At 41.5% G+C, this 12,372-nt stretch overlaps 1 protein-coding gene across 1 annotated transcript; it reads left to right on the plus strand.

Annotated features, from left to right (window-relative positions):
* The first annotated feature begins 898 nt into the window (after positions 1-898).
* On the plus strand, positions 899-11,667 carry IFIT5 (interferon induced protein with tetratricopeptide repeats 5). The gene is made up of 2 exons (XM_055334383.1): positions 899-977; positions 8,647-11,667. The coding sequence occupies exons 1-2, from the start codon at positions 973-975 to the stop codon at positions 10,088-10,090; spliced, it is 1,449 nt and encodes a 482-aa protein (XP_055190358.1). The 5' UTR covers positions 899-972; the 3' UTR covers positions 10,091-11,667.
* Positions 11,668-12,372: the final 705 nt, after the last annotated feature.

Below are 12,372 nucleotides of genomic sequence, written 5' to 3' on the forward strand. Positions count from 1 at the left end.
CGCTTTTTCTCCATAGCACCACTTGACATACAATGTTTCAGTTGTTATTATTTTTATCTCCCATACTAGAAGATAACTCCTGTGGAGTAGGTGCTCTGTTTTCATCATTACTATATTGACAGTGCCTTGAGCAAGGTCTGGGTCTTGGCAGTTGTCCAATATAATTCGTCGAACGAATGAATGATTGAATTCAAGGGGAACAAAAATCTGGGTTATCGGTATTTAGTATTTTCTGCTTAGATTCCCAAGACCAAGCCAGTGTTTGCTAGGATCCTACTGTGGTGGGTAGGGTCGGTAAGGGCACAGAGGCGAGCAGTCTCACACAATCGGGAGTAGAAATGTATAAACTTCTTTGCAGAGCTATTTGGCAACACCTATCAACTTCTAGTTTCAGCTTAGGATGCACAAAGCTGAAAAGAGCATCACTGTCACCCTTTACAACAAAAATAACAACCTCCTTTATTTAAAAATAATAATAATAATAATAAAGAAATGAGGTTGGGTGAGAGCCCAGGCCGAAGTCCTGAGGGCAAATTCCACACAGAACCGCCCGAAGCTCCGTAAACGTGCACGACCCCCACCCCCACCCCCACCCCCACCCCCACCCCCCCGCCGGCCCCCGGCCTCTCGGCGGCCTGGGACCCACTCCGCTCTAGCAGAAGTTTCCGTTTCCTGGAGCAGGACTCCGCCTAGTCCGAGACCAGATTCACTTTCCAGTTTCCTTTTCCCGCTCGGGTCCTGCGTGTAACAAAGCCAACGTCTGGCCACAGACCTCGCGCCGCAGACGCCCCGCGGGAAGCGCGCGCCGCCCGCCCGCCCGCCCGCCCTGGTCGCGCTCGGGCTCGCGCACGCGCACGCGCCCGCGCTCGCGCACGCGCACACGCCCGCCCGCGCGCGCCCCGCCGCTCCGCAGGCCGGGATCCCAGTCCTGAGGAGAGAGCCCGAGGGGACCGCTCGGAGCGCGCAGCCACCATGAGGTGAGGCTTCCCGGCTTCTGCCCCCACACCGCGTAGGCCTTTGTTTCAAGCCTGTGTTTTTCTTTTGCCGTCGCCAGCGCGGCGCCGCGGCCCTTCAGCGGGGCGTCGGGTTGGGGCGCTCGTCGAGAGCGCTGTCCCGGTCCGGGCGTGCGGGGTCGGGCCTGGCGGAGGGGGTGGCCGAGCGCGCGCTTCCCCGGAGCCCCACCCCTCGCTGCCGCTCTTCTGGGAGCCGCGGTCGGCGGTCGGGGCTGTCGGGCCCGGCGGGTAGGGTGGGGGGTGCCGGCGACGCGCCCCGGGAGCCCCCCCTCCCTGCCGCTCTTCTGGGAGGCGGCGACCGTGCTTGGTTGGCCGCCGCCCCCGGGGGCCATTCCGGGCGGCCTCTACGTGGCACGGGCTTCCCGAGGCGCGTCGCCTTCCCCCTTCCCGGGACCGCAGCTGCCGTCCCCCCGACGTGGGCCGACACGGTTCGGCCGCAGCCCTGCAGTTGTCACCTAGGTCGGCTACTGCCATTTTGCCTTTCTGACTTCTGGGTGTGAGTTCTTCCCTTCCTGTGAGCGGCCTTCGTACCGCGTTGAGATTCTTCTTGTTCCGCCCAATCCGCTACTTGAGGGGGTCTCCTTTACTGCCCTGTGTGAGGGGGGCCCCAGAGACCGGCACCCTGCCCTTTGCTGCCCGGTGAACCGTCCGCAGTTAGTAAGTTAAGGGATGCGAGGATAAGGTCCTGGGCTCCTGAAGCAGGAGCTTCAGGATTTCTTCTAAACCCTGTTCTGAACACCTATTAGTTGGGTGATCCAAAGCAAAGTTGCTTCAGCTCTGAGTCTGTTGCTTATCTGTACAAATTAATGACCTCCAAGCCTTAGGGCTGTGCTTAGTTGATTGCTTAGTGCTTAATATTCGCAAATGTTGTTTATTATTATTTTAAGTGAAAAAGAAATGTAATCCGGGCTTCACCTCTCACATTTGTAGGGAGTGCCTGAAAAAATGTGCCTGAAGAAAGGAGGAGGAAAGGGTAGGTGCACTGTATGTGTATGCAGATAGGCTGGAAGGGAGTGGACCCAACTTGGGGAGCTAACTGCCTCCCAAGAACTGTGAAAGACTGCTCCTTCCTGGCAAAAATACCAAAATTTTCTAAAGATAAATATTGCCTCGGGATCCCTGGGTGTTGCAGCGGTTTAGCGCCTGCCTTTGGCCCAGGGCACGATCCTGGAGACCCGGGATCGAATCCCACGTTGGGCTCCCGGTGCATGGAGCCTGCTTCTCTCTCTGCCTGTGTCTCTGCCTCTCTCTCTCTCTCTCTCTCTGTGTGTGTGACTATCATAAATAAATAAAAATTAAAAAAAAAAATATTGCCTCTTCAGATACAGTAGCTTCTCTCTGCCAGCTTCCCAGAGACAGAGTTTAAAAATTAAGCAAAGTTTAAAAGGTAAAACTTCTCACAGCATCCAGTTGTGCATAAATTCCACAGAAGCTGGGTAAGGGACAGTATCCCCTTGAGATCTCACAACCAACCACATTCATATTATTTAAGGCAGCCCTCATCATCATCCTTGAGCTGGGCTGGTATAAAAGCTCACGACAGAAGTAGATGTTCATTTTACTCTTTGAATGGGCAGATGTCTGACAAGCCCATGTGCCATGGATCTGGACAGGCTTGCCCATGAGTTTGGTGCAGTTATACCAGAGAAAGGGACAGTCATACCAGATTTCCCGGTCAGGACCGTGGGAAACAGTCCAAAACGTATTTTCAAAATCCAAACATGAAGGCACAGAGTATGCCAAGATATAAAGACAAGTGGGATAGGGAAGACTGAAATGGGAGAGAGTTGGGAGGCATTAGTAGGAGGTAAACAACTAGTAAGAATCCTCTAATCTGGAATCCAGTACTTTTTATGCTAAGCCTGGGTTAGGACATACCAGAAACTGCCAGTATACGATTGTATTCATTCAACAAATATTTATTGAGCTTCTATTAACTATTATTCTAATAATGTTTATATATTGAGCTTCTATTAATAGAAGCTCAATAATAGATTCCAGGAACGCAGTGCTGGGGGCACAGTAGTGAAAAATACAAAATCAGAACAAGGTCCCAGTTCTTATGGGGCGTACATTTAAATGGGGGAAATAGATAAACAATAGATATTTGACTAAAACAATTCAGAAAGTGTTAAGAGCTACAAGGAAAATAAAACAATTAATGGGCTAAGAGAGTGACCTCGAATGGAAGGGTCTATTTTAAATATTTCTGCTATGAGTAGCCTGGGTAGAGAATATTGGACCTGAGTTACAGGAAAGAACCAGTCATGCAAAGATTTAGAAGCAGAATATTCCACGAGTAAAAAACAACAGGTAGAATAGCCCTTGAACTTGATATGTTTGAGAAAGGAAAGTCAGTATGTCCAAAACACAGTGAATGAGAAGAGTAGAAGGAGAAAAGTTTGGACAGATAAGGCCAAGTTCTTTAGGAACTTGTAGGGCACGGCAAGGGCTAGGTTAATATCTAAGGGTGTTGGGAAGCCAGTGGGAGATTTTAAGCAGGAGACTGACATCATCTGGTTTACATTTTCAGAAGTATAGTAGGACTCCGAAGGGATCAAGAGTCAAAAGCTGGGAGACCAGATTTTCACCCCAGCTCCAAGGAAAAGTAATTATGGTTTAGACTAGTAAAACAGCAGTAGAAATTGGAGGAAAGTGGATGGGAACTGGGTGGTAGAATTAACAGGACTTCCATTTGGATTGGATGAGAGGTTGAGAGAAGAGGAATCAGATTACTCCTGGATTAGTTGGCCTGTGGAATTAAGAGGTGCCAAAAAAGATTGAGGGAAGAACAGGCTCAAGGAATCCAGATTTCTGGATTGCATAATGTTTATTTGAGATGCCAATTGACATTCTAGCTCTATTTCTCTACTTTCTTTTAGTAAAATTTCTTGAAAGAGTGGCCTCTATTCCCCATATCCACTTCTTTACCAAATATTATCCCCTCAACCCACTCCAGTACTGTTTTCATCCCTACCTTTCTAGTGAAGCACCTATCATGGTCCTCCTCAGCTTTACTCCTGACAAAATAATGATCTCTGTCCTCAAGTACTCAGTCTCTTAGAATCATTTTACACATTGAATATTCATCTCTCTTAAACATTTTCTTCCTTAGGCTTTCATTGATACCCGGTTTCTTAATTTTCCAGCTCCCTCATTGTTGTGTTTTTTTTTGTTTTGTTTTGTTGTTTTTGTTTTTGTTTTTTGCCTCCTTTCCTGATCCTTCTAGTCTGCTTAACTTTGGAGTGTTTTACAGCTTAGTTGTAAACCCTCTTCTCAGTTTATGCTCAGTCCTTATGTAATATTATTCCAGATCTTGTGGTTTTAAAGTTCATCTGCATGTCAGTGACTCCTGATTTTATATCTTTAGTTCTAACTTCACTCCTTTTTTAAAAAAAAAAATGTTTTAAATTTACTTATTCATGAAAGACACACACAGAGGCAGAGACATAGGCAGAGGGAGAAACAGATTCCCCATAAGGAACCTGATGCAGGACTCAGTCCTGGATCCTGGGATCACGCCAGTGCCAGTTCAACTGCTGAGCCACCCAGGCATCCCAACTTTACTCCTTTTTATCCTCAGTCGTTTATTCATTAATATCCAACTTCATACTTGGCATCTTCGCTTTAGACATCTCAAAATTAACATTTCCAAATAGTGTTCTTGATTTATCTACTCATTTCCTGAAGTCGAACGCATAGGAATCATCCTGGGGTATTCCCTCTTATGGCCCTCTCCACACCCAATCCATCAGAAAGACCTGTCAGCTCTGTCTCATGTATAACCAATCCAGTCCTGACTAACCCTCCACTAGAACTATAGTGTAAACTTGTATCATCTCTCCTTGAATTTCAACAGCTGCTTTTATGTCTCTTTCAGGGAAATGTCCTCTGGTCATGCTCTTTAAATTTTAACTACTACTCAGACTCCCCTGCCAACTTCTCATTTTTTTCTCTTTTCTGCTTTATTTTTTTTCTTTATTACAATCTCACATACTATATATTTTTATTTATTTTTTGGTCTTTTTTTGACACACCCACTGCCCTATTAGAATAGAAGCTACATGAAATCAGGGTGTTTTTTATGTTTTGTTCATTGGTGTATCCCTACACTTAGAATAGTACCCTCTACATTGTACGTCTCAGTAATTCTTGGTTGAATAGATAGCTTCCCTATCAGTTTCCCAGCCTCCTCCCTTGACCTTCCGTTATCCATTCTCTTCACAGTAGACAGAGGGATTTCTTTTTAAAACCTATTATCAAACATTATCATTTTACTACTTAAAAAGTTTCCTTCAGTGGTTTCCTCAGTCGTTTATTCATTAATATCCAACTTCATACTTGGCATCTTCGCTTTAGACATCTTGAAATTTAGGGTAAAATTTATGTTCCTTATCATGGACTACCTTACCTTGCGTCATCTGTCCCTGCCTAGTACTACACCTCATCTTCTGCTATTCCTCTTTACTATGCTTCAGCCACACTTTTCTTCCTTCTGTCTCCTGAACACTCCTGTTTGTTCTCAGATCAAGGCCTTTGCACTCACTGGTCTCAGGGTTTCTCAGTCTCAATATTATTGACATTTTGGGCTGGATAATTCATTGTTGTTGGGACTGAGCTGTGCATTGTAGGATATTTAGCAGCATCCCTGCCCTTACCCAGTAGGTGCTCATAGCATTCCTCTAGTGGTGACAACCAAAATTATCTCCAGACATACCAAATATACCCTAGGGGGCAAAAGCACCCTGGTTGAGAAGCAGTGGCTTAGATCATTCTGCCCTTTTATGATTGCCTCCATTTCATTGTCGAGCTCTTACTTCAAATTGTCCCTTTCTACAAAAGTTGATCCTTCATAATTATAACTAACGTACCCCTCCCCCTCCCATAACCGCCACTACCCTTAATCCCATTATTCTGATTTTTTTTTTCCTTCTTAACATTTACTACTATCTGGCATTATGTTGCCCATTTCTTTTCATATTGATTTGTTTACATATTTGTTTTGCCTCAACTCCTTTAGTTCTTTCCTTGCCCAGAATGGAATTGCCATGAAGAAAGAGCCATTTTCTAACTTGTCCACTACAACTATAGTATTACCTAGCATATACCATGGCATATATTACATGAGGTGCTCAATGAATATTTTGGGTTTTCTTTTTAATTTTTTTTAATTTATTTATGATAGTCACAGAGAGAGAGAGAGGCAGAGACACAGGCAGAGGGAGAAGCAGGCTCCATGCACCGGGAGCCTGACGTGGGATTCGATCCCGGGTCTCCAGGATCGCGGCCTGGGCCAAAGGCAGGTGCTAAACCGCTGAGCTACCCAGGGTTCCCCTCAATGAATATTTTGATGGCACTGTTACATAGTTCTATAAACATTTATACGACTATATGTTTATATTTTACATACAAGGGGGGGTGTTCGGTATGCACCAGAAAGGGAAATAAATACACATTCATACACACATGCCCTGTATACTGTTCATCCCACAATTAGGGCATTTTCCTCTTTGAGAGAAGCCTTAAGGAATTTTTTTTTCTGTACGTTCCTTAATTTTGGTTAATCGTAGACTGAGAAAGCCTTTTTAAAAATATTGTATTTATTTATTTATGAGAGAGAAAACACAAGAGAGAGAACACAGGTAACATGGAGGGGCAGAGGGAGAGGGAGAAGCAGGCTCCCCACTGAGCAGGGAGCCAGACTCAGGGCTCAATTCTCTGATCCTGGGATCATGACCTGAGCCAAAAGCAGACACTTACCTGACTGAGCCACCCAGATGCTCCTAAGAACATCTTCTTGACTGCCATACTATTGCTATTGGCAAAACAAATAAATAAAACCAAGAATGTTAATTAGGATTTTGTCAGTTGCAGACAGTAGAAACCTAATTTAGAGTGGCTTAAGGTGTGTGTGTGGGGGGTAATTTCCTTAAGTAAATAGAAGGGGCAGGGATGGACAGGGTGATCCAGGCAAGACTGTTTAGTCACTGTCATGAGCAGTTTATCTTCCTAAGCTCTGCTTTCCTCTATATTAGATTCTTTCTCAGGCAGGGTGACTCTTCCCAAGTTTGGAAAGATGGCCACCAGCAAACCCAAGCTTATAGAATCCTTTGGAAGGAAGAGAGATAGTTCCATCGAAGTCCCATTTCAACAAAAATATATTTTAATTGGACTATCTCTGAATAAATCACTGGGACCAGGGAATGGCCAGAATATCATGTGCCTTCCCAGACTAAACAGTAGACAGTCCATTTCAGATTACACAGACTAAGAGTAGAGGGAGAAGATGTTCCAGAAATGGAAACCAAAAGAAAGGATCCTCACCAGGTAAAAACCACGGATGTCCACTGCACTGGACTATGTACACTTCCTGGGTCACTTCCATGGAACTTTATGATGAATTATAATTGTTTACTTAAAAGCTCTGCATAAGCAGGGCTGTGTCTTGTTCACAGTTACATACCCAGGGTTATTTAGAAGATCTTGCACATAAAAGGCCCTCAGTAATGAATAAACATTTCCTTGTCCTTCCTTCCTCCTTTATCTTTGTAGATTCAGAGGTAGTGTTTCCATTGTGCCCTGCAGAGATTATACTGTGCCTTGCACAAAGGGAGCTCAACAAATATTTGTGAAGTGAATTTTAAGAGCAGTGTTAAGGTAATAATAAGTATAGTTGCCCACAACCCCAGAGGTTGAAAAGATGTGGCACTTATATCGAATCTATTAAGCTTACTTAATTTCCTTGTGCCTTTCCCCCATCTTTCTGGAAATCTGTTACTCTCCTTTTACCTATCTCAAACTTATGCTTCTCCCCATCTCTTAGTATACCAGTTACTATCCTTTTCTGTCCTTTTTCTCTCTATGGGGTTTCCTTCTCCTCTTTCCTCCTTTCTTTTTTTTTAAAAAAAATATTTTTTTTCTTTATGATAGTCACACAGAGAGAGAGAGAGGCAGAGACACAGGCAGAGGGAGAAGCAGGCTCCATGCACCGGGAGCCCGACGTGGGATTCGATCCCGGGTCTCCAGGATCGCGCCCTGGGCCAAAGGCAGGCGCCAAACTGCTGCGCCACCCAGGGATTCCCTCCTTTCTTTTTTTTTTTTTTCTTTCCTCCTTTCTTTTCCTTCATCCCTCTCTCCTTCCCTTTCTTTCTCCTCTGCAAAAATGACATTGGTGTGGCTTCTGTGTCTCCTTTAGTGTACTCTTTTTCTTATTTCTCACCTCTTCTTCTCCCCCTTCCTACTCATAATATAGGAATGGAATTTTTATATTAAGTATTGACTGTATATATTTACTATTCTTAATTTTCAAGTTAAGTAAATAAAACATTTAAAATTCCCTTCAGTAAAAATTGAAGGCACTGGTGAGCTAAAGACTGCCAAAAGGAAATAGATTCCTGTGACATAGAAAACCCTGTCATCTCTTCAGAACTGCTTTTGTAGTACATAATGAGAATATTTCTGGAATTTAATTCTACACCAAGGAAGGCTATATAAAGATACAGGGGACTAGTGTTTGAACTGTAAGATCAAATAAAAGGTAGAATTGTTGTTAGGCAAAAAACAGTATTTAAGGTTTAAAGATTGATTATTTCCTTCATTTCTTCAAAATTAAAGGGAATTTTGTCTTTCACAGTGAAATTCCTAAGGAATCCTTGAAGGCCATTCTGTTGGAGTTAGAATGTCACTTTACATGGAATTTACTTAAGGAAGACATTGATCTGTTTGATGTGGAAGATACAATTGGGCAACAGCTTGAATTTCTTACCACAAAATCCAGACTCACTCTTTATAACCTATTGGCCTATGTGAAACACCTAAAAGGCCAAAATAAAGATGCTCTAAAGTGTCTGGAACAAGCAGAAGAAATAATCCGGCGAGAACACTCAGACAAAGAGGAAATACGAAGTTTGGTCACTTGGGGAAATTATGCCTGGGTATATTATCACATGGACCAGCTCAAAGAATCTCAGAAGTATATAGACAAGATAGGGAATGTTTGCAAGAAGTTGTCCAGTCCTTCTAACTACAAGTTGGAGCGTCCTGAGATTGACTGTGAAAAAGGGTGGGCACTCTTGAAATTTGGAGGAAAGTATTACCAAAAGGCTAAAGCGGCTTTTGAGAAGGCTTTGGAAGTGGAACCCGACAATCCAGAATTTAACATCGGCTATGCTATCACAGTGTATCGGCTGGATGATTCTGACAGAGAAGGGTCTATAAAGAGCTTTTCCCTGGGCCCTCTGAGGAAAGCTGTTACCCTGAACCCAGATAACTCCTACATTAAGGTTTTTCTGGCGCTAAAGCTTCAAGATGTACATGCAGAAGCTGAAGGGGAAAGGTATATTGAAGAAATCCTGGACCAAATATCAGCCCAACCATATGTCCTTCGTTATGCAGCCAAGTTCTACAGGAGAAAAAATTCCTGGGACAAAGCTCTGGAACTTTTGAAAAAGGCCTTGGAAGTGACACCAACCTCTTCTTTCCTGCATCACCAGATGGGACTTTGCTATAGGGCACAAATGATCCAAATCAAGAAGGCCACACGCAACAGACCTAAAGGAAAGGATAAAATGAAAGTTGATGAGCTGATTACATCTGCCATATTTCATTTCAGAGCAGCTGTGGAAAGAGACTCTATGTTTGCATTTGCCTACACGGATCTGGCCAACATGTATGCTGAGGGAGGCCAGTATAGCAATGCTGAAGACGTTTTCCAGAAAGCCCTTCGTCTGGAGAACATAACTGATGATCACAAACATCAGATCCACTATCACTATGGCCGCTTTCAGGAATTTCACCGAAAATCAGAAAGTACTGCTATCCACCATTATTTAGAAGCCTTAAAGGTCAAAGACCGGTCATCCCTACGCACCAAATTGGCAAGTGCTCTGAAGAAACTGGCTATCAAGAGACTTGGTCACAATGCTTCAGATGTGCAGAGTTTAAGTGCCCTAGGGTTTGTTTATAAGCTGGAAGGAGAAAAGAGGCAAGCTGCTGAATACTATGAGAGGGCCCAAAAGGTAGATCCAGAAAATGCAGAATTCCTTACTGCTCTCTGTGAGCTTCGACTTTCTGTTTAAATACATACTCTAGGAAATTAGTTCTAAGTTTTTCTCTCCATTTTGGGTCATTATATTTTTTTATTTTAATCCGTTGTTCATTACAGAGCCATTTTTTTTAATGGTTACATACCAAGCATCATGCTAAATATTTTATATATATGCAATGATGAATCTTCTGCTGTTTTCTTTTTTCTTAATTAATATAACCCATTAAGAAACAGAAACCTTTCAGCTATTGTAACTTTTAAAAATGGTATGGCCATTATGACTTTATACTCTTTATCTGTACTATTTATAATAATTTTCTATTAAATTGTTAAATTTCCCATATTACACAGTGAGTATAATTCTGCATAAACCTTTGACACCTAGGTCAAGAAAATCTTTCAGGAATGCAAAATCCTATTAGTTAAGCCCTTAACTAGGTAGCTTGCAAAACATGGGCCCTTCCAGTTATAGATGTTCTGACTTAGATGAGAATATTTAACCATCAACCTGATAGTAACCTAAAGAATCCACTTTGTTGAAAGAAAAAAGTTCTTAACAATAAAAAGCTTGTCATCTGTGGTGACTTCAAAAAAGGGAGGAAAAAACCGAATAGGAAAAAAAAAAAGATTTCTTCAAATACAGAATTTAAGCGACCCATGAGAAATCACAAGTATCTCTCAAAATGTTCATTAAATAGCTAGAAATAGTTGTGAGGGGAAAAAAAGAATAATGGAAAATCATGTAAGTTTCTCTGGTTCTTTTAAAACAGGAAGAATGAACCTGAACTAATCTAGATGAAATTAATTTTATTCCTTCCCATTAAAATTCCAGTATTTTTAGGTTAAAATCATTGAGATAGAAAGCAGGTCAATTGAGAAATTGGGAGAAATGATAAATGGATAATATAGATGTTTCTAACCTACATCCTAGATTACCAAAATTTCCATGGTTTGGTTTCAGGCCTGGACTGGATCATTCTCATACTCCCAATTTCTGGCCTTTGGTTAACTGTTTTAGTATTCCAGAGTTACTTCTGTAAAGCTTTTTCTTTTGTCTAAGATTTTCAGAATGACATGTTTTCCGATACATCCTACAGGAATAGTTAAGCCCTACTTTCAGTATTAATACCATCTTGGAAGGGTCACTGTTTAAGGGCTCTTATCCCAGGGGACATTTTTAAATGGGATGTTGTTAAAAATAGCTTCTCTAATGTTGTTTCTTTGATTATAGACTACACAATTATATTTACCACCACAGTATTAGTGGAAATGTGTGCCATGTGCTTTAATTCTCCATACCTCTAATGTAGCTCTTAAAACTACTGTATACATGTTTGTGTGTTTTTTTACTTCTTGTTACTAAAAAAAATTTTTTTCTATTATTATTATAAATGTAATGAATTCTCATTATAAAACTTCAAACATAACAGATGCATATGAGTTTAAAGGCAAAAGGGAACCCCCTTGCCCTTCCCTAATTCTACACCCCCATGGTAACCTGTTAACAATTTAATTTGTATCCTTCCAGATATTTTTTCTATGCATAATCAAACATACATGGATACTGCAATGTATTTCATAAATTAAATTTTTTAAAAGTTTGCTTTACTTAAGTCCCTGCTGTTTTTGTTTATTTTACTCATTTCATTGTTTATTCGAGAAGGAAGAATGAGGAAAGGAATGATACTCAAGTATTTCTGAAATTCAGGACTGAAGTCCTAACTGATCAGTATAAGCATTTGTCACATTTTGTAGCAAATATTTTATTTTGCAGCAAGTCACCTTCCTCCATTGGGATTAATGTTCTAATTAACATTATGTTCCCAGATAGGGAAGGCACACACAATATAATACAGTTATGATATCAAAACAATACAACTATAAGCCTCTATTTAGATATTCAGTCTTTAAAGTTTATTAAGTGACTTTAAAATTCACTAGATATTATACCAATATATAAGAAGTCATAAATACCAAGAAAGTATAAAATCAGCATATGAAAAATATAACTATAAAATACTGAACTAAAATTAGTATATTTATAATAACTTTAAATTTTGTCACTAATTGCGCTTGCCTTCCTAAAATTTAAAACTATTTAGAGATAATTTCATAGTCTTGGATTTTAAAAAAGACCTCAGAGTTCACTCACCTTTATCAATTAACCATCAAAACTTAGAGCTTGAATTATCTTCATAAGTGATATTTTCATCTTCAGATAGTCCTTATTCTTAGAAATTTGTTCCTTCCACTTAACTGAAGACTTCTAGCCTAAAGTTTAAATATTTTGAGCTGTCTTTAGGGACCTCGAAG

The sequence above is a fragment of the Nyctereutes procyonoides genome, unplaced genomic scaffold, assembly GCF_905146905.1.
Source record: "Nyctereutes procyonoides isolate TBG_1078 unplaced genomic scaffold, NYPRO_anot_genome, whole genome shotgun sequence".
Lineage (NCBI taxonomy): Eukaryota > Metazoa > Chordata > Mammalia > Carnivora > Canidae > Nyctereutes > Nyctereutes procyonoides.